Genomic DNA, 19,380 nt, shown 5'->3' with positions numbered 1-19,380 from the left:
ATCCCAACTATACATATAAAATGATGGGGTCTAAATTAGTTGTTACCACTCAAGAAAGAGATCTTGGAGTCAGTGTGGATAGTTTTCTGAAAACATCCACTCAATGTGCAGAGGCAGTCAAAAAATTGAACAGAATGTTGAGAATCATTAAGACAGGGATAGCTAATAAGACAGAAAATATCATATTGCCTCTATATAAATCTGTGGTACGCCCACAACTTGAATACTGCCTGCAGATGTGGTAGCCCCATATAAAAAAAAAGATATATTGGAATTGGAAAAGTTCAGAAAAGGGCAACAAAAATGAGTACGAGTATGGAATGGCTGCCATATGAGGAGAGATTAATAAAACTGGGACTTTTTAGCTTGGAAAAGAGACAAGTAAGGGTGGATATGATAGAGGTCTATAAAATCATGACTGGTGTGGAGAAAGTAAATGTGTTGTTTACTCCTCATAACACACGAACTAGGGGTCATCAAATAATATTAATAGGCAGCAGGTTTAAAACAAACAAAAGGAAGTATTTTTTCACACAAGGCACAGTCAACTTGTGGAGCTCCTTGCCAGAGAATGTTGTGAAGGCCAAGTCTATAACAGGGTTCAAAAAAGAACTAGATAAGTTCATGTAGGATAGGTCCATCAATGGCTGTTAGCCCGGATGGGCAGGGGTGGTGTCCCTAGGCTTTGTTTGCCAGAAGCAGGGAATGGGTGACAGGGATGGATCACTTGATGATTACATGTTCTGTTCATTCCCCCTAGGGCACCTGGCACTGGCCACTGTCAGAAGACAGGATATAGGGCTAGATGGACCTTTAGTCTGACCCCGTATGGCCGTGCTTATGTTCTAAAAACAGGACTTGATTAATGAAGCCCCAGCTTCCTTCTCCAAGCCCAACTGATACTTGGCGGAGTGGGAGCAATTAAGCATCTTTGAACCTAAAGTTAGGGACCAAAGCGGAAAAGATACCAGCTTAAGCTGCACCTCTCCTCCTGATTGTAACCCCTTGATAGTTTGAAATAATATTTTTGGCCCTGTGATGGAAGGTTGGACACCAGTGTTTTACATGCTTTTTGTGACCTACTTGTTGAAAGCCAAAGCCACCAACCCAACAAACTTGGGTTGAGTTTTTTCAGAGCCAGCTAGGGATCCAGCCTTATTTATTTCAGTGGGAGTTATAACTAAATCCCCTAGTTGTCTTTGAAAATCTTAACCTTGTTGTCTAGCACTCTGACTTCCAGTCATAACACACCCACTTCTGGAGAAAAGGATATTTTATTACTGGTCACTTCTATAGCGTTCCCCCTCACCAGAATGAAGAAGAGAATCTGCAGCCTGCTTACCTACCTGTCTGGGAGTGAGGTGATCATGAGGTGCACAAGAAGTCTTTCAGAAATTAACAGAATGTTTTTCCTATTCTCACTTGTCTCCTCCCTCCAAAAAGGGGGGTTTAAATAATTCAGAAATTGCTAAACGGGTTTTATTTTGGCAATTAAAAATAAAATAAAACCGTGCTGATTTTTGGAGAGTCCTTTAGAGTAATCTTATTATAGAGAGGCAAGATTTGGTGTGTCTGCAGAACGTGTGGGGTCTAACAAATTAATTGTCTTTAGCCAGTTCATAAGTGCAGAGGAAAGTTGTTGCTGCAGCCACACTGTCAAGGTTGCTAAGCTGTTACAGCTGCTCAGTGCTTCTGTTCTTGGAGCTTCAGTGTTACCAGCATGAGCAGAAAGCTCAGCCTGCTAATTCAGCGGACCTTGATGTTACTTGTAGAGAGAGACCACAGACAAGGTTCAGTGACTAAGGCACTCTGCCAGGTTTATTGCCCTCTAGGCACGTCCTAACGACTCTCTTAACTTGCACAAGTACGTTAACGCATGAGTGCCTCATGCCAAGGAGTGGCTCAGACAGCAGCGGGAATTTCTGTTGTCCCCTCGGCCGCACAAAGGATTAAGGCGAGGTACCCCGACATTTATAGACTGAGACAAACAACTGGGATAAACAACTTACATACCACCTTACGTGTTTCATGACATCTGTTTGTTACCTCCCGTTGTACCTTACTCCAGATGTCTTGGACAAAACACCCCTATTAATTATTCTGTCAAACTATTTTATCTTGTGCTAGGTTGGGATGTATTTGTATTAACTTCCTGGAATATAGTTACATAGTTACTTGAGAACTCTGGGTGTTTTTGTACCATCCTCTCCAGTCAGGAATGTGCTTACTTGGTTAGCCAATATCTAGTGTATTAGTTATTTTGCCAAGGCCAAGCCTACTGTGGTTCACAGCCTTTAGTTCACACTGTTAGTTGTGCGTAGGGCTCAAACAAGGCCTACACCACTAACAAAATACCTGCTGGTGAATTAACAAAATATTAACTACTCTGACAGTGTTTTATGTTCAAGTATGCTAATCCTGAATTTGAAGGGATAAATGGTAAAGGCCTATTAATAACAAAACCAAGTGAGGGCTTAATTCATGAGGGTTAACTAAAGGGCTCACTCATGAGTCTATCTGTGCAGCGTAGTATAAGGATGTGTACACCCATTTGACTATTCACATTGCTTGTCATAGCATGGTGGGGAAATAGCAATTGCTAAGCCACTACTTCCTCTCCTAGGCAGGAATGGGGTGTGGATTGAGCCTTAGCACCTCTTGTCTAGTGTGCCAGCCAGCACAACTGAGCTGGTTTGGAGCAGAGTGGGCAGGGAAGCTGCACTGGGAAAAGAGCTGGAGTAGCTTGCTTCCCACAAGGAGCAAGAGGGAAGCAGAGACTGAATTGTGACTGTGTCACAGTTCAAGGTCTGCTCTGCTGCTGGTGGAAGTGCAACTAGGAATTGACCCATACACATGACGGATCACAAGGTGCTAATCTGTTCCTAACTGATTAAAATTGTATTCTGCATCCACTGGGCCAGGATGGAGAAGGTGTAATATCACATCAGTGACAGTGTTCCCTAAAGTCCCAGGTTTATCTTTTTGTATCCTTTTAGTTGTGTTGCTTGATTCACAAGACTCCACCATGGAAACCCAAAAGGTCATTGAACAGCAAGATGCAGCAGTGACTGAACATCAGACACCTGAAGTCACTAAGGATGAAATAAATGGAACTGGTAAGGCTGCTTTGTCTTTGTTTTGTTTGTTTGTTTTAATTTAGACTGTATTTTAGCTGGAGACCTGATGGCTCCAGAGGATTGGATAGAGGAAATAAGGAAATTCTATGTTGCCTATGCAAATCAAGCCCTGGTTGGTAATGACCAAAATCTTGAGGAAAGAAATGCTTTTTCTTTTCAGGCTTAAATTTTTTTTCATAAAGGTCTTTTCCAGACAACTGATACTTAAGTTTTAAATATTTTCTTTTATTTTTTCTTGATCACTGCAAGCTGCTTTCACTCACTCACACTCTCTCTCTCACACACACACACACACACACACACACACACACACACACTCTTTAGCAATTGAAGTTCATTTAGAAGTCAGAAATAGACGTTCACAGCATCTAAAATTTTAATTGTATTCAAAATTCTAATGGGGGAGAGAAATCAAAACAATGAGAAAATATATAACTCCATGAAGACTTACAATACACTTATTTCATCATAGCCACACTGTATTTAATCTAACAAAATATACGTCTCATTTGTGAGAGTTTTAGTAGTGAAAATATTTATAAAAATGGAAACACCTATAATTGTAGAGAAGAGCAAGTATTATTTAATAAACACTTTCATAGTTAAAATGAAGTTTTCTGTTTTCAGCAATAGTTGCTCCCTGTAAATTTTGAAATTGAGTCGAGAGAGGATAAGTAAATTGTTGGATTTCTTTTCTTTTTCTCATTACTTTGTCACAATGCTGTTACATTTATCTGTTAATAGATCATGCTAGTGACTGAAACTTGTTCTTCCAATGTGTTGAGTTGACTTATTGTTTCTCTAATGAATTTCCAGTTCCCTACATCTTGATTGTTAATTTCCAGCAGGTATTTCCTATGGACAAACTAACAGTGATATTGAAGCATTACAGCAGGCCTATTGTCATATTGATCAATCTCTAGGAGACACTGATGAGCAAAGAATTAATCTTAGTACGATGGAAAATGCGGAGTGCCCAGTCCAAGATGCTTCACAAAACAACGAAGACTGTGCAAAAAACATCTCAACTACTGAATCAGGTAGATGCTGCACATGGAAGCAGAGTTGTGATTTCCCATCTATTGCCGTTCCCTAGTTGACAGGACTACATTATGGAAATGATACATTCAAACTCTATGGATAGAACTAGTACAGAGAGCAGCTATTTGCCATTTCATTTAGGTTAAAAAGAGCTGTGGTTTCTGGTAACGTGGACTGTATTGCTCATGCTCAACTAATCTTGAGTATATTATCTTTCTATAATTCCTTTCTTGTTCAAATTATGTAAAATCAGTGTATGTTTTGGGTTATGCTCAAGTTACACCTGAGAAGTGTGTTCAAGTTACTTAAAGGAATTATTTCAAACAAAGAGCTAAAACTTAAAGCAGACTGTTCTTCTTATTTATGCATTTATAACATAAATTGACTCCAATGTTCTCTAGTCCATAAAACAAATCTCTTTTTAAAAATTGAAAAAACAAAACTGTAATATATCACATACACAAGTAAAATATATAAGCCTAGGGATAAAATTTTTCAGAAGAGCCTGAGTTCTATTTTCAAGAGAATCTTAGGCCTTGTCTACACTACGAAATTAGCTCGTTTTAGAAAAGAAGTCGATTTTTAGAAACAGATTTTATACAGTTAATTCAGTATGTCCACACTAAGCGCATTAAATCGGTGGAGTGCATCCTCACTACCGTGGCTAGCATAGACTTACAGAGTGGTGCACTGTGGGTAGCTATCCCACAGTTCCCGCAGTCTCCGCTGCCCGTTGGAATTCTGGGTTAAGCTCCCGATGCCTGATGGGGCAAAAACATTGTCGCAGGTGGTTTTGGGTACAGGTCCCCCTCCCTCCGTGAATGCAACAGCAGACAATCGTTTCGCTCCTTTTTTCCTGGGTTACCCGTGCAGACGCCATACCACAGCAAGCATGGAGCCTGCTCAGCTCACTGTCACCGTACGTCTCCTGGGTGCTGCTGGCAGACGCAGTACTGCATTGCTGCACAGCAGCAGCTCCTTGCCTTCGCGCCAGACGGTGCAGTAGGACTGATAGCTGTCGTACGTCTCCTGGGTGCTCCTGGCAGACCTCGGTGACGTCGATCGGGGTGCCTGGACAGACATGGCTATCCTCCTCTTAGAGCACCGAATGGGAGCCAGAGACTCCAGGTCATTCTCTTCTTTAAGTTTTGTCTCATGGAGATTCAGTCGGGCCTGGAATATCCTGCGAGCTGGAGGCTTCTGCCTCAGGCTGCTCTCCCAGCTGGCAGCACCACACGGTCGCACCTACCCCAGCCTACCCCTTGCTCCCATGGCTCATGAAGCCTGGACAGTAGTAAGGAGCAGTTCAACCATAGGCTGAGCAAGTGTAGAATGGTGGTAGAATGTGCCTTTGGACTTTTAAAAGCTCACTGGTGCTGTTTGCTGACTAGGTCAGACCTCAGTGTAATGAACATTCCCATTGTTATTGCTGCTTGCTGTGTGCTCCATAATATCTGTGAGTAAGGGGGAGACGTTTATGGCGGGGTGTGAGGTTGAAGCAAATCTCCTGGCGTCCGATTTTGAGCAGCCAGACAACAGGGCGATTAGAAAAGCACAGCAAGGCGCGCTGTGCATCAGAGAGGCTTTGAAAACTACTCTCATGACTGGCCAGGCTTTGGTGTGACAGTTGTGTGTGTTCCTCCTTGATGCAAACCCTCCTCCTTTGTTAATTTTAATTCCCTGTAAGCCAACCACACTCCCCCCCTTCGAAATAAAGTAACTATTATTTTGAAACCATGCATTCTTTCTTAATTAAGAAAAAAAAAAGATAACGGACAAGGTAGCCCGAGTCGGGTGAGGGAGGAGGGAAGGACAAGGCCACATGGCTTATTGTAGCCACACTAAAAATCAGACTGTTTTGAATGACAGCCTTCTGTTGCTTGGGCCATCCTCTGGAGTGGAGTGGCTGGGTGCCCAGAGCCTCTGCCCCGCCGCGTTCTTGGGAGTCTGGGTGAGGAGGCTATGGAACATGGGGAGGAGGGGAGGCGGTTGTACATGGCTGCAGTGGGGTCTGCCCTCTTGTTGGCTTTCCTGCAGCTCCAACAGACGCTTCATCATGTCCATTTGGTCCCCCATTAGCCTCAGCATCGCATCCTTCCTCCACGCTTCACACTCACTTAATTCTTTCCTGGCCTCTACCACTGAATGCCTCCATGCATTAAGCTGTGCCCTATCATTGCGGGAGGACTGCATGAGCTCGGAAAACATGTCATCGTGAGTGTGGTTTTTTCGCCTTCTAATCTGCGATAACCTCAGGGATGGAGATGATAGGGGGACTGCATGGTCACCTGTCCTGCTGAGTGCCGCTGAGTTCACCACGCTGACCAAACAGGAAATGAAATTCAGAAGTTCCTGGGGCTTTTCCTGTGTACCTGGCTAGTGCATCAGAGTTCAAAGCGCTGTACAGAGCGGTCACAGTGGAACACTTTGGGATAGCTCCTGGAGGCCAATACTGTCGATTTGTATCCGCATTACCCCAAATTCAACCCAGCAAGGTCGATTTTAGTGCTACTCCCCTCGTCGGGGAGGAGTACAGAAGTCGATTTTAAGAGCCCTTTAGGTCGACGGAACGGGGTTGGTTGTGTGGACTCAGTCATTTTTAAATTGACCTAACGTGGCTAAATTTGACCTAACCCCGTAGTGTAGACCAGGCCTTAGGCTCCTAAGTAGAGCTGGCTGGGAAACCTAATTTCAGTTCTGTGAAAACTTTAGAGTTTTCGGAATTTTTTTAATCCTGACTCAGGACAAAAAGTTGTTCTCCAGAATTTTCACAGAACTGAAATCCTGCAACATTTCATTTTGGAAACACCAAAATCCGGTGTTTCTGAAACAAAATATGCTCCCAGGATTCCTGGGTGCCTCTTTGGCAGGCTGCAGGGAAGCTGGAGACCAATGAGGCCTTGGCAGTTGCAGAGTGAAATTGATGTGATTCTTATCAGTTTCACTGCTGTCTATCACTGAATAACAGCGGTGAAACTGACCAGACCTTTTAACTTGACAAAAGTCTGGTCAGCTTCAGGGCTGCTATTCACTGAAGGGCAGCTATGGACCTAATAAAAATCATGTCAATTTCAGTCTGTAGTTTCCAGGGTCCCTGGCTTCATTGCAGCCCATATGGTGAACTGCTGGGACCTGGGAAGCCTTGGGTCCTTTCTAACATACTTGGTGGGTTGAAGCTGCAACCCTGGGAGTGACAGCTCTGAGGCTCCTGGCTGAGCTGGGTCTACCAGGGTCCCAGCTCCACTTTATCCTACCCGCAAGCCCCATCTGCTGAGAATCCAGGGATGAGATGACAGGGAGCCTTCCTGCGTTCTATCAGAAGTTTGTCAAATTCAAACTGCTGCCTTGAAATATTTTGATTTCCATGTATCAGAAAATTATGACAAAAAATATTTTGTTGGAATTTTTCTGACCAGCTTTTCTCCTAAGTCTGTCTTACTGACTTTCAGTGAGACTTGAGCTTCTAAGTGCTTTTAGAAAATGGGACTTAAGCTCCTGAATCACTTAGGCACTTTTGAAAATTTGACTCTAGATCTTCTCCCTGAAATCCAACCAGGGAGTGGATCTTCAGCATGTGAATCTCTACTCCACAAGATGTGGGATCAGCCACATCAGTGGCACTGTCTCTTCTCTTCTACTCAAACTCTTAGAGAGTGCTACACCAGATCACGATCTACAGTGGTAGAGAGGGGGAAGACTACACAGGTGATAGGAATGAGAAGGCAGGTTGCACATTCCCAGCAAGGATAATATAGTCTGATACAGTTATCTTTCCATTAAGCACCCTTCTGGTATCTTAAAGGCATCCAGGGCGAACGGAGTTCTCCAATAGCATTGTATTGCCAAGGAAGAGCTGGTGGGGGCCAGAGCTGATGCAGAGGTAAAGGATCTCCATGTGGATGGCCTCCTGCAGATGCCAGGGGATCTGTCATGTTCTTCAACAGCTCTGATTACCCTACCCAACACAGGTTCAGACTTGAATGGGACAATATAGGGAAATCGACAGGAGCCAATCTTTGCAAAGACCTCCTTCCCCAACAGCTCTCTCCCATGGGTTTTACTACAGGTGGATAGGATCTGGCCTACAAAGATTCATACTACATAAATTTCTATTTTAAGAAAAGATTTTAATTTGCTTTGTATTTGTAACACCTTTTTTAAAGCTTAGAAACAAGATCTTCTCTACCCACTTTTTCTGTGTGACAAACATTAACAGGCTAAGTTCTGCTCTTAGTTACACCAAAGAATTGAGGAGAGTTATTCCTAATTTACACCATTTTCCGAGATGACCTAGTATGTCTTTTCCATTTCTATTTTCTGTCTGTGATTTCTTTTCACTACCTTAGAAGCACTGGAGATTTTGGAGAATTACAGATTACTGTTTGGCAGAATTTAACTCGGTATCTCTTTTTGTTTTGCTTTTTAATGGGGTTCAAGTTAACACAGCTTTCATTTATTACTGGTTTTGTATTATCCTTATCAATGTGTTCAATGCAGCACTTAAAACATAATTAGTGACTTAAGTTAAAAATGCCAATAAATATTTTATGCAATAATCAGGCAGAATTATACCATTTGGAATACCTGTGCCTAACTTAAAATAGCTGAATAACATCTGAGAGATTGTATGTAGTTTCTGGACAATGAGGGTGCTTGTAAAAACAAGACACACACACAAAAAAAACACTCAAAATTAATGATTCTGACACTTTTGTTTTGGAAGTTACTTTTATGGTTGAGACAAGTGTGGGGTTTTTTTTTTGTTTTTTGTTTGTTTTGCAACATCAGTGTATTATTTTATATGGTAGGTATCTTGGAATCTATTTGATGCCAAGTTAAATCAGTAAGGGGCATGTTTCAGAAAGATACATGATATTTTTGCCAAATACTAAGTTATAGCATTTGATAAAATGTTTTCTAAATCTATCACCCACTCAGAATTGTAATAATTTTTTTAAAATAACTAGTTTATTACTGTGTATTAAATATTATACTTAAAATTAATAATGTATTCCACTCCTTAGATTTGCTCACTGTAGAGGAATTAATGAAACCCATTAGAGCAGATTCATCTCATGCAAGAGGCTTTGATCTGGAGCTTGTAAGGTATTTGTTTTAGAAAATGCATGTTTTAACATCTTAATGTCCATGAATTATTTGTGAAAATCATCTTTCTGAATAACTAGGGTCATTTTTGAGCTAGGAATCTAGATTTTTATTGTGCTAGATAATTTAGTACTACTGTGTGTAGTTTGTGCTGATCTGTGTGAATATGTATTCTGAGTTGGTATGGCCACTTTTGAAAATAAGATCTATTTCCAGTAGACTTACTCCATTAGTAAACAGAGTTTAGAAGTATTGCAAGTAGCTAATTCAAAAATGAAGAGTCTTTTGACCTGGCAATGGAAATAACATTGCATTTGTGTGTCAATTTTAGAAAAAAAATTTGTAAGCAAATTGCAAGTCTTGTTAAATGCACTTTTTCTTTTTCTTTTTTAGTCCGGTGAAACTAACAGACAGCAGAGCAGCTGAATTTGTCAGTCATTTGCCAATTAAAGAACACAAAAATGATGCAGTTCTGGAGAAGCAAAGTTTAGATTTTTTGTTTGATAAACATAGTAAAGAAGAAGAGAGTGTTTTTCTCCAGGCAACTGCAAAAGAAAGTAGTGAAGATAGTCATCAAAAAGGGACTGATAAAGAAGACCAGATTGATAAAGAGCAACTTGACCTTTTGAGACAAAAAATACAAGATTCTGCATTGTTGCATCAGGACAGCAAAATTAATAAGGTAAGCCATATTTAGCTATCTTTTATCTGTTTAAAAAAATAATTTTAAATCACATTTTGAAGATTGTTTTTACAAACATATTTGCTAGAAATGTCTATCCATAATTTGGGGATTCCCAAGAAAACATTATTGCTATCTACTCATTAGGGTCATGACTCCAAAGCTGAATGCCAATTTCCAAGACGACCTAATAGGTCTTTTTCATCACTACCCTGTTGTCCATTCCACCTAATAGGCAATTTTCCCTACTTGGTGTGATGTCTTCTTTTCACTACCTTAAAAGCACTGGAGATTTTTATAGAATTACACATTTTTCATTTGTTTGGGTTTGGATTATTCATTTTCAGCTCCATCAGGAATTTTATTCCTGTTTAAGTATAACTCTTGTAACTGGCCCAGTATTCTGTTACTAGAATTATATTTAAATAAACAGGAAAAGAACTGAAGTTACCTTCGGATTTTATTACAGTCTAATGTGGTTGTTACAAACTATACTTATTCTACACAGGCACATCAGTCCAGCTCCTGGAGGAACAAGGGATTGGATTCAGTGATTAATAAGCAAATAATGCACAAGAGCACTCGAAGTACAGCTCCTTTACATAAGAAGAAATCTTCCATTGGACCTCATATATTGGTTAGGAGTTCTGGATATGGTAAACCCACTTCACCCTTAAAACAACTTTCCACAACTACTGAAAAGAGAGCATCAAAAGAAGCTCTCAAAAAGCCAAGTTTGAAAGCCAAATCACCTCCAGATAAAGCAAGGCAAAAAGGTAAACTGTTAGTTTTATACACATAATTTTATCTTAAATGAAGAGTTCAGAGGTTAATTTTTGTTTAATCCAGAGAGCTTTTGGTTTTGATGTTACACGCACAAATAGTGTTAGATTTTATGTGACATACTTTTTCCACTTCTTAAAGATGAGTCTTATAGCAGTGTTAATTTTTCCTGAAAGAATAAATCCATGTGAGATTCCCAGGATTCCTGGGATAGATGTCATATTTTCATATTGCAGTCAGATTGTATGATATTTACTGCATTGAACAAATCGATGCATTTTGATATCACGGACTCATGGATATCATAGTCAGTCCGAAAGTGAAATGAGAAAAATAAATGTAATCAGTTTATGCTTGAATAGGCCTACCCAGAACTCATTGTAGAAATGTAATCTTTTTTTTGTAGCATATTTTACATATGGATTTCAAACCTTCCTTTACTGGGCTAGTCAAATCTTCCGTCGATTTTGACGACATGCAAACTTTTAAGGAAAGTGCCTGCTGTCTTCAAAAACCATTGTTTTTTCATTAAAAAAAACCTTTTTTATAAAAAAAAAACGAACACATTTTCAATTTTCTTATGAAAATTCAAAATTTTCCATAGGGAGGAAAAAACATTTTTTGACCAGCCTTTTACTCTAGTCATATGTAATTATTCAAAGCCCGTGCTCCTCCACTACATTTATTTAACTATTGCTGACCAATTGAATAGAAAATAATTTTGCCTTCAAAAACACATGTATGTCTGTCATAGTTTCTACTCTAGTAATTATAAGTATTCTCTGCAACTAAAAAATCTCCATTTCTGTTAAAATCCCTTTGGATAGTTCAACTTGTTGGAGTGATATTGTAACCTCTTTCAGTGTGGCCTGTCCTGTTCTTTATAAGCATTTTATCTTTATCCTCAGTTGTGCATTTTGGCACTTGTTAGAAAATACAAAGAAAGAATTGCTTTTATTTCCCATTTATTTCCAGAATTAGTTTTTTCCTTAATGCCCATTAATGTGACATTGAGGTTGCCCACTAAGAAAAAACCTCCTCCAGAATTCTCTGCTTCCAAGTGGCTTGTACAGCAGAGACTGAACTACAAATAAAGACAGAATTTCAGGATTTGGTTCATTTGAACTTTGTAAAATTCCTAATCAGTTTTGGCATCTTGTGGGCACTGTTTGTTATTTCTGAGGTACTACAGGCATCCACTCTGTGGATGCTCTCACATTCTCGGCACATTCGATAGCAACTAATGTAGTCTCCAGGAAGCACATGGAGAAAACTGTAGGGTAAAACAGCTCATGTCTGTGTTCCCTTATTTTGAGAGGCTGACAGTTTAGGGAGCTTCTGGATAAAATGGTGACAGAGGTGGTTGGTAAGGAAAGGTATATTTATCTTCCTTAAAATTCCCAGGAAAAATACCTCAGGTAGTCCTAGAAGCAAACAACTATTTCACAACCAACAGTAGCAGGGCTAAAACCTGAAAGAGACCAGCTCTTCAGAAGAGCAAAAGGCATCTGATTTGCAACATGGTCACTTACCAATATATTTTCCTGCACTATATATAGAAACTCCTGTCGTCAGCTTAGGCTTTTTTTGGGCAGGAGTGTATGTAGTCTCTAGTATTTCAGTAGTTACAGAAAACCCCCATGTTCTAGGCTGCCGAGCTATAAATTGTTGAATTTATACCGTAGGATGAATTTCACTGTTTATGTCCCAATGTCAAGTTAGAAAGGCAAGGTGGGTGAGATGATATCTTTTATTGGGTCAACTTCTGTTGGTGAGAGAGACAAGCTTTTGAGCCCACACAGAGATGTAATGAAAGAGAGTTCCTCACTCAGCTTGTCTCTCTAATATCCGGGGACCAACATAGCTACACCAGCACTGCATACACCAATGTCATGTTGGCTGTTACGAATAGATGCTGAGTTTCTCAATTAAACTGTGTGTGTGTGTGTGGGGGGGTGTTTTGCTACAGGGTCTATTTCTAAGGTTGGTGGTGTTTCTGCTGTGACTGGTATTATGCTGTGACTGGTAGTATCTTCACATATATGTGGGTTGCTTGGTTCTTTTTAAAGAAAGTTCACAAAACATCTGATGAAGTGAGCTGTAGCTCACGAAAGCTTATGCTCAGATAAATTTGTTAATCTCTAAGGTGCCCCAAGTACTCCTTTTCTTTTTGCGAATACAGACTAACACGGCTGCTACTCTGAAACCTGAGCTAGCTTATTTGCTGTCCAATTAATGGATAATTATCCTGGTCTTTTGGTCTGCAGGGCATTCTGGTTATTACGTTATACGTCTCATTGTTCTTTAAGTATAAAATAAAAAATTTATAAAGGAAATGATGGCTACTCCATCTCCAGTAACATTGCACATAATTTGTTGTGGATGCTCTTGAATTAACTGAAAATCTTAACTATGGAGTGCTTGAATTGTGATCCAGAAGCTTGAGGCTTAGCACTGCTGGATCATATGAATATACTTGACTTTTTGAGAGCATATACATACACTATGTGTTGTTAACAAGTAGATAATAAACATTTTCATTGGTTTTATAGCACAGTGCCTTCGCAGTCTGTCACTCACTGAATTTTGTTCTGTTCTGCTTTTTCCTCTCAAAATGAAGAAACGTTATTTACTACTAGGATAATAAGATCTGCAGTAAATGAATCAGCTTCTAAAAAGGTCAGCAATATGGTTACGTCTGGCCAGTCAGTCATTAATGCCCTTGGACTGCAGATTAAGGAAATGGATTCTTGTGTGCAGACTCAAAAAGTAAGTGTTGTATTTTAAGTTATTACTGTTCAAAACTGGAACACCAGTGATGAAGAATTTGCATACCAGTTTTGTTAAAGCTTTTTGTAATACCTTTTATAATAGGATCAATAAATGCTGAAACTTGGCATTAAGAGTTTGCTTTAATAAGATGTTGATGTTCTTCTAAAAGATATTGCTAAAGTCATATTGCCACTTTAGGTTCCCAGATCAGTCTGTTTTGGTAGTTTTATGTCAATGTTGTTGTGAAAATGTTATCCATTATCTAATTTCTAAACATTAATATTTCAGTACCAAACAGGTTTAATTTAAATAAAACTTTCAAATAAAACTATTATACTTAGCATGTAAGTTAGTACCTGTATTTGTCTGTCTTTGTATTAGTACTGCATATTGTGCTTGAGCATATAATAGTATGTCAACAGAAAAATGACTTGGCTAACACGGCAAAGAGTTTTTCTCCTCTTTTATTCAGGCAGGCAGTAGGCAGCTAATAAGAAAGCAAGATTGATTTATTTATTTTTGCCTTACAAGAAATTTTATGCATTTATTGGTATTTATCTCTGGATTCTTCCTGCTTTTCTGTAAGCAAGACATGGAGTAAGGCAGCTCAGGTAGCTGTGTGTGGTCGCTACCATTTTTTTGAACCTTCTATTCAGCAACCTTTTATTCAGCAACCTTTTCAAGATGAGTAAAGGCTCATAAGAGCCCAAAGGAAATCTTGAAAGCAAAGAGAAGAGCATAGGATGTTGCACTACCTGTCAGAGTGCTGCTCTTCCTTCTTCCCTGGCACCTCTATGCATACTGGGAGGATGAGGCAGCTTCCAATGAGGGTATGGGAAGCTAGACTTAGAGCCACAACAAACAAATATTTTTTAAAATATTGGCAAAAATAAATTTAAAGTGCATTTATTTTCTGAAAAGTGACTAAAAATGTCATTGTGGGGCTTCATGTTTTCGTCTTGGTGATTTCCGTATTAACTTTGTTCAGTTTACAAGTAAACCTTCTATTTTTTTTATATATAGCCAGTACTGCAGTTTTGCATGGGTTCTGAAATTTGTGTTCACTCTTCCTTGGGAATAACTGTCAATTCAAGTGATTGCACATATCCATTCCACACTAAGTGTGGGCACACCCAGTGAACTGGAAAGAGATTTTTCACATAGCAGTACCAATGAGGGCTGCTTGTGTGCCTTGCATCTATTTGTAATCCCAGCCAAGAGTATACAGGGTGGAGACACTCTGATTCCCCTTTAGTTCCTTCTCACTGCCTGTGTCCTGGGACTTGAACCTAGTATTACTTCTAATGGCCCACCTTGTGAGTCACTGGTTGCATTCTCCTGATTACATCACTTTCAGTCAAAGTGGCTTTCCTTGTGGCTACCATGTTGGCCAGGAGGATGGGGGATCCGCAGGCCCTCAGAGTAGGGCCTTCTACTTTGTCCTTAATTTAAAAAATAAAAGTCACTACCAGGCCTCACCCCAAGTTTTTTAAAGATGATCTTGGACTTTCACCTCAACCAAACAATTTACTTACCAATTTTCTTCACTGAGCCACATAGTTACAAGATGAATAGAGGCTCCACACTTTAGGCATGCATAGAGCCCTTGCCTCTGCTTCAACAGAACTAAGCCATTTTGTGCATCCCTCAGCTGTTTGTCTCCTTTGTGGACAGAATTAAGGAGCTGGCAGTTTCCTTGAAAAGAATTTCAAATTAGAGCACATCATGCATATCAGTGTGTTATGAGATTGCTGAGACCACTGCTCCTTCAAAGATTTCTGCATATTCCTCAGAAGTTCAAGCGACTTCAACAGCATTTTGGGAAAATATCCCAATTTCTGACACATGCACGTTCCTTTACCAAGTATTATGCTATTGCTGCAGCTTCTAGGGATGATACCAGCTTTGGAAAGGCAGTTCTACAGTCCCTTTTCAGATAGAATCTGAGCTCTGCCTCCATTTCAAACTGCTTGGGAGTCACCTAGCGTGGAATGGACATGTGCAAACACCTGAAGGAAAAACAGTGACTTATCTGTTCTGTTTTTTCGAGATGTCCATTCCAAACCCCGCCCTCCTTCCCCTCTGCTTCAGAGTCTAGCTTGTTATGGATTCAAATGCAAAGGAACTGAAAAGGGCCAGAGTGGCTCCAAGTTTTGTATCCTGGGCCAGGAGTACATGCAGGCACAGGCACTACCTCAGCGGATACCACTAGGGAAAAAAATCCCTGGCTTCAGTGCACTTGGCACACATGCCTCACATGGAATGGACATGTGCAATCACTTGAAGAGCAACAGTTACAGAATAGGTAAGTAGAATCGAACTGATTCGCTCGTAGCAGTATTAGCTCTTTAGTGCTAAGGAGAGTAAAAGTAGTTAGAAATTCATTTTTCTCTCTAAAGTAAGATTATAGGATTTGTCACACATACATGGAAAAGCTCTTTGAAGTTGGTGCCATTTTTTACCAGAACCATAGTAGAAGTATTATTTTTAAATGACATTTTAACATGACTTGCTTTAAAAAAAACCCAAAACCTAAAGACAATAATTTTATCACTTTTATTGTATGTTTTACCTGTGAAGATCCTTCCCAACTCTTTTCTCCTGCACCCCGATATCTGCTGGCTTTGGGCACTTAATCTTGCTTAACTGTATTAACACTCTTTATATTTTCAGAGTGCTCAGTGAAATAGTTCACAGAAAGATGATGTAGTATTGGCTAACCTTAAATCTTGAATACATCTTATTGAAATGAAATGGAAATGAAAATGATCAATGATCTCAATGCAGTGTTTCTCTGGTAATTTTTCTTCACCAGGATTCCTCACTTTTCCCTGTCAAAAACAGTGAGAGAGAGCTTTATTTGCTAAAAAGAGTCAAGGAAGCAGAGGAAACGTTGAAAGCGGCACATGATTTAATTCAGCAGCTAAAAGACTCATTTTCACAGAAAGAGAAGGAAATGGAGAATAAGGTGGTAGAAATGAAAATGCAACATGATAAAGAGCTTTTACGGCTGAGTCAAGAAAACTATGTGCTTCAGACGAAGGTGCTGTACCACCTCCACCACAGACAAAGGGAAAGACTTGCTTCTGAAAACAACACTCAGTATTTCTTAGTTCAGTCATTCCTGCTCTGAACCAATTAACAGGAAATAAACGGGGAGGGTGGGTGCAAGGTGTACACTCACGCTATTGCTGTTCCATCTGAAACCAATCATAAAGTTGTTTGTTTTTCCAGAGGGTAAACTGAGTTATGCTCTTCACTCACTCCTTATGGCTACCATGTTGGCCAGGAGGATGGGGGAACTGCAGGCCCTCAGAGTAGGGCCTCCTACATGTTTTTTTATTTTGTTTTTGTTTTGTTTTTTAAATAAGGACAAAGTTTCTACCAGGTCTCACCCCAAGTTTTTTAAAGATGGTCTTGAACTTTCACCTCAACCAATTTACTTACCAATTTTCTTCTCTAAGCCACACAGTCACAAGATGAGTGGAGGCTACTACTTAGAAGCTTTGCTACTTAGGGGTTGTCTAATTCCTCTCTGGATACGTGTATGCCGCATGCTTCTTTTGGCAGCATGTAGAGTACATATCCGCATAGCCCCCCTAGCGTGGGTATAAATAACAGTGTAGCTGGTGAGGCCTGGCTTAGACAAGTAAAGACACCTGAAGAGTGTGTGTATGTATGTGAATACATACTCTACCCACTCTACTTGCCTAAGCTGTCTCTGCCTGTCTACACTGTTGTTTTTAACTCTTCCAGTGGGGAAGAACTCTGACCATGAGGAGGCAGCAGGGAAAGGCTGTGCAAGCTGTCTGCTGTTGGAGTCATTCCCTGCTGCAGGGAAAAGCTCTGACAGTGGAGAGGCTTTGCCTTTCCCCCTGCTAGAGCATTCCTTGCCTCAGGAAAAGACTTTACCAATAGGGAAAGGCTAGGGCTTGGGGTGGGGGAGAGGGAAAGGTTCAGCCTTTGCCTCTCCACTCCCTCCCCCACAGCAAAACTATTCCTGACTGCAGTGAAAGGCTCTGGCAGCAGGAAGCTGCTGAAGCCTTTCCCCACTACCTCTCCTCTGCCAGAGCATGTCACTGATATCTATGGCTACATGCTGCAGTGTGGATGCAGTGTGCTTTTAACTGCAGCGTATGGCGGCAAGTAGTATACATATAGCTGCCACCAGTGGTGTATACATATCCTGTGTTACACATTCCAGGGCAGCATTCAGATTATAAATCCTTACGCTATAACTATAAATAAACCTTTAATATAATGTCAGTTTCTGGTAAAATAAAAGCAGAATTATATACACTTCCTGATGTTTTTTCTACAAAACTATGCTTAAGGCTTGGCTCTCGGGGAAAGTTACCACCAGAACTTTACCAATTCAAGTATACTGCTACAGTTTTACCACATGAACACTCTTAATAAGAGTGTCCACGTGGGGAGTTAGTCATATAGTTCTGCTGGTAAGTTTCCCCATATAGACAAGCCCTTATACTGAACAGGGCCTGTTGTGCATATTACTACAATCTTGCATGTGCTTCACTTTTTCAGATAATGCTTCTATGACACCAGTTTTTTTGAAGGCTCAGAGTACTCTGTTTCCGTGTGTGTGTGTTTTAATAAAAAGGAAAATAGATGCCATCTAACTTAGTGCAAAGCTTTCTCCAGAGAACTTTGTCTAACAATTGTTTTATTGACACTTTGTGTGCTTTGTATATTTTGAAAGGTAAATAGTATGGAAGAGCTGAGCAAAGAAAAGAAATGGCTTCACCTTGGGGCAACAGAGACTGTCACTGAAGAAAAGTTAAAGCAAATCCAAAAGGAAATTCAAGATCAAGAGAACCTTCTTCACGGTTATCAGCAGGTAGAGTGATATTTTAATGTGGTGGTGTGAACTCTGGTTAGCTGTAAAAACAAAAAGATCAGATAAACTATTTGTTGTTTTTGTAACATTAGGGTGGGATTTTCTAAAGCACATAAGGAAGTTAGGCTCCCATCTGCCATGGTCATTGTATCCATAGTTGAGGTTAAGTGTTTCTGCGCTTCTCCACATACAAGATGCATCTGTGTTTAACTTAAAAACACTTAGTTGAATTGTTACCAAATAAAATTTTCTGGGGTTTCCTTTACTTCTTCAAAATTTCAAAAGCTGTCTTACTTGGGCCTTTTGTAAATGGAAAACCTATGAATTATTAAACTCATTCTTCTGAGAATGAAACTTTCCTAGTTGAAATCCTTGACTAGTTGCTGCTATTCTACTTAAGGGAGATATCTTTTTCTAAAAAGCAGTAGAGGTGTAGCTCTGAAGGGCATGAATAAATTACACACATTTCAAAAAAGCTTATATCTCTCTAGTTTTGAGTAAGCTCTTCCCGAGTTGTATAGTGTTACCTGGCATTAAAAGAATACAACCTGTGAGCTGAAAACTTTAACAAATAAAATACAGTTTGGCCAATAAAGAATCAACATTTCTGTCCCCAAAACACATGGAAAACTAGTTTTCCCAAGAAAAACTAGGCTTGTGGAGGTAAGCTTGGCTCTATTAGCATGCATCTGCATCATCTCTCCATCTTCTTCTCAGCCCAGAGGTACAACTTGTGTCTTTGACTGCACTGGTAGAAAAGTAGAAAACTTAGAGAACAGAGCTTGAAACTTTTGTTCTGGGATTGGGTATGACTCAGAACTAGGGCTGTTAAGCAGTTAAAAAAATTAATCATGATTAATCACTCTGTTAAACAGTAATAGAATACTATTTATTTAAATATTTTTGGATGTTTTCTACATTTTCAAATATATTGATTTCAATTACAACACAGAATACAAAATGTACAGTGCTCTCTTTATATTTATTTTTGATTACAAATA

At 39.8% G+C, this 19,380-nt stretch overlaps 1 protein-coding gene across 7 annotated transcripts in view; it reads left to right on the top strand.

The window, feature by feature from the left end:
• Nucleotides 1–19,380, top strand: part of CEP162 (centrosomal protein 162) — an 80,636-nt gene that overhangs the window by 27,411 nt on the left and 33,845 nt on the right. For 6 of the 7 annotated variants that reach the window (XR_007355912.2, XR_012667604.1, XR_007355913.2 and 3 more), the window contains 8 exons: nt 2,997–3,116; nt 3,983–4,177; nt 9,203–9,284; nt 9,678–9,966; nt 10,475–10,742; nt 13,370–13,518; nt 16,337–16,564; nt 18,242–18,379. Coding sequence is in view for 4 of the 7 variants with exons in the window: in XM_048845104.2 (XP_048701061.2) it covers nt 2,997–3,116; nt 3,983–4,177; nt 9,203–9,284; nt 9,678–9,966; nt 10,475–10,742; nt 13,370–13,518; nt 16,337–16,564; nt 18,242–18,379 (1,469 nt within the window). In the remaining 3 variants the exon portion in view is untranslated. The remainder of the gene's footprint in view (nt 1–2,996; nt 3,117–3,982; nt 4,178–9,202; nt 9,285–9,677; nt 9,967–10,474; nt 10,743–13,369; nt 13,519–16,336; nt 16,565–18,241; nt 18,380–19,380) is intronic. The other variant, XM_048845103.2, reaches the window with a different exon arrangement.

The sequence above is a fragment of the Caretta caretta genome, chromosome 3, assembly GCF_965140235.1.
Source record: "Caretta caretta isolate rCarCar2 chromosome 3, rCarCar1.hap1, whole genome shotgun sequence".
NCBI lineage: Eukaryota > Metazoa > Chordata > Testudines > Cheloniidae > Caretta > Caretta caretta.
This window is presented reverse-complemented; position numbering and strand designations above follow the sequence as displayed.